This window comes from Mizuhopecten yessoensis, unplaced genomic scaffold (assembly GCF_002113885.1).
Source record: "Mizuhopecten yessoensis strain PY_sf001 unplaced genomic scaffold, ASM211388v2 hete_36189732, whole genome shotgun sequence".
In the NCBI taxonomy this organism is placed as follows: domain Eukaryota; kingdom Metazoa; phylum Mollusca; class Bivalvia; order Pectinida; family Pectinidae; genus Mizuhopecten; species Mizuhopecten yessoensis.
Genome location: NW_018485744.1, coordinates 1 through 2875, shown reverse-complemented (window position 1 = coordinate 2875; position 2875 = coordinate 1). Strand labels below are relative to the sequence as shown.

At 37.1% G+C, this 2875-nt stretch overlaps 1 protein-coding gene across 1 annotated transcript; it reads left to right on the top strand.

Annotated features, from left to right (window-relative positions):
* Positions 1-340: 340 nt before the first annotated feature.
* On the top strand, positions 341-2539 carry LOC110444930 (dentin sialophosphoprotein-like; the record flags this gene model as incomplete). Its single annotated transcript, XM_021489279.1, has 3 exons — positions 341-731; positions 869-2008; positions 2485-2539. Coding segments are annotated over exons 1-3 (1586 nt in total), but the record flags the coding sequence as incomplete, so codon positions are not given.
* Positions 2540-2875: the final 336 nt, after the last annotated feature.

The following is a 2875-nucleotide window of genomic DNA, read 5'->3' as shown; positions in this document are numbered from 1 at the left end:
AAGAAAGTCCTTCCGAAATAGAAGATTCATAATGTCTCTGCATCTCATTTATCTGATTACATTAGGAAACATGAAAAAAAAGTAGACAAATCAATAAATGATTGAAAATTATTGAGAGATAAGCTCGAATGTAAATAATAATGCATTAAATACAAAGATACCCAGAGTGTTGTATTATATCTTGCGCCTTTTGACGTGACCCTTTCATAATGATAAACAAATCGATATCACGTAAAAAGAATCATTTAAAAGTGTTTTTGTGATATTTTGAATATTTTCTCTTGTTTTCACAGTGATTTATCATCGTTATTCACGTAATTGTGGCGATCCTCACCCAAACATGACAGACCCAGAAAACCAGCAACATTCAGAAGACATTACTGGGAGAGGTTCAGGTGGTGGAGGAAAACAACAACAAAACATTGAAGTTAACGTTGAGATTAAAGAAAACGGGTCTTTTCACGACAACTGCACAAAGGGAGATAATGATGAACACATTCCATCTTCGTCAAGAGTAAAAGGTGCAGGGAACACTGATGATGATCCGGGCCGGAATATAGTCTCTAGAATGCAAAACTATTGTGACATGCCGACTGTCAATGGAAACGCAATGGCGGTGCACTCGGTTGACATCACTGTGCACAATATGCCTGTCAATCACCAGATAGAAGCACCAAGCATAGCAGGAGAGTGCTCTACAAACAACGGAAACCAGCATAAGCAACTAAATGGTATGCATTCTATTTTAGTGAACGTATTGTATAGTGCTTTTTCTGTATTTATATAAATCATAAAGTGATTGACTCAACAAGTTTGATTTTATGTGCGTTGGTGTTTATATTGCATATAGTTTTGTTATATTTAGCAGATCCACAACCTAGTTCAAGCTCAGGTCAACTAGAAAGTAGACAGATGTCATCCATCGATTCTACGATTACCGTAGTACCGGAAACGGAAGATAATCCCGCGAAGAAGAACACAGAATACATAGAGGAAACATGGGAACATTCCAAAGCGAGGCGCTATCGTAGGCGGGCAATATTCTGCACGGATACGTACAACAATATGGGTGACATGGCGCGAGAAAAAGAACTTTCAGAAGCACTGAGTAGCATGAAGGATCGATGGAGTCGTCGGCCCAAACTTGACAGGCAATTGTCAGATGTAGTGTTGACGAAAAAACCCATGTTAGAAGAAATTCTCTCAGAGCAAAAAGACACAAATAAAACTGATAATGACATATCAACAATAAATGGGGATGTATCAATTGAAGAACATGACAAAGAATGTAAACAGCGACCGAAAAAACTTACTATGAAGGATGTGTACAAAGAATTACGATTGATGCGACAGGTAGTGGCAGCCAGTGTTAGAACAGCCTCATCTGTCGTAAGGGAACATCAAGATAAAACTGTGTCAATAGCATCACCTTCTGAAATCGACATAGAGAAGAAGGAAGAAAATGATGATCCAGAGATTGAAAATGCTACGGGGAACACATCAGACACGTGTGACACTAACGAATCTGACCCTCCTCCGTCAGATATAGAAACTCCACAAACTGAGGAAAATGCTGAAACAACATTTGAATCCCAAGACTCCAACCGTGACCAAGAGGATGAGGAGATGACAACTGTCCGCCAGTTATCCAATATGGACATAGAGCATGATGATGGCACACAGAACACAGAAGATGACAATGGCAGTAATATGACAATAGGACAATGTGACGATTCAACAAATGACCAAAGTGAGCACACGGTTGAATGTGACGACGATGTCGTTCAGGTCAATACAAACGATGACCTAGGGTTAATAAAAGAAAATGAGGTTATGGTAAGTATTGAACGAAGGGAAAGCACAAAGTCAGTTGATTCATATGACCAGTCGACTGAAATGTCCGTTGAACAGACAGTACAGATCAACAATGATGTAAGGGATAAAGTAACATCACGTCTCAGTTTCCAAATCGACCAGACTGCTGACGAGGAAACTTTCTCGCGGAAAGGTACGTGCACAGTCCATCTGTATATTGCAATTACTGACGTATAACATTTAAGACCTGATTTAAGATGCCAATCATTAGTTTTATAAATACCAAATATTTTGCAACAAATTGTTACGATGTGTCAACTATTATCATTATAGAACACTATAAAAAACAGTATGTTTGTTAGTGTAAAATTGCATTGTATATTTGGTTGTTTTTGAAATCCATATCCGGGAACCGTATTCAAACTCCTGTTTTTATACTCAAATTAATATTTTGTGCTCAAAAGAACTTTATTTTAAACCGCCAACCACTTCTTACCCGACTCTTTGTGACGTGATCTAAAAGTTAAACACTGAGTTTGTCTATGAAATGTCTTTAAAATCGTTGATGTGTCGACAGTAGTTACAATGGCCATGCTTACCATATACATGCTGTTACATTGTTTTGTCTTGCTTACGTTAAGATGTAATAAAATCATTTATCTATTTCAGATAGCACATGTTCCATGGACTGGGCTAGCACCTATTCTAACATGAATGACGTTGTGTAAGTAGACAGCATATCAAAATTTCATGTTGATCTGTGACTTTCATGCGTGACATTTTTACAGCCTACGTTATTGCATTGTGTATTCATCTTACCATTATCTATTTATCATTAGAATGCGTATGTAATGCATATATATTTTGGAAAAACGGAATCAATCTAAACAACATTTATTGAGTGTACTTCCTGACATATGAAAATTTAATAATTAATGCCTGTATCGATTCAATTATTTTCCAACAAAGATATGTGCATGCTCATTATACTACTGGGCGTCAAAAAGTCGGTTCATGTTAATATATATTATCGCGAACGTTGATGGCAACATAATCATTA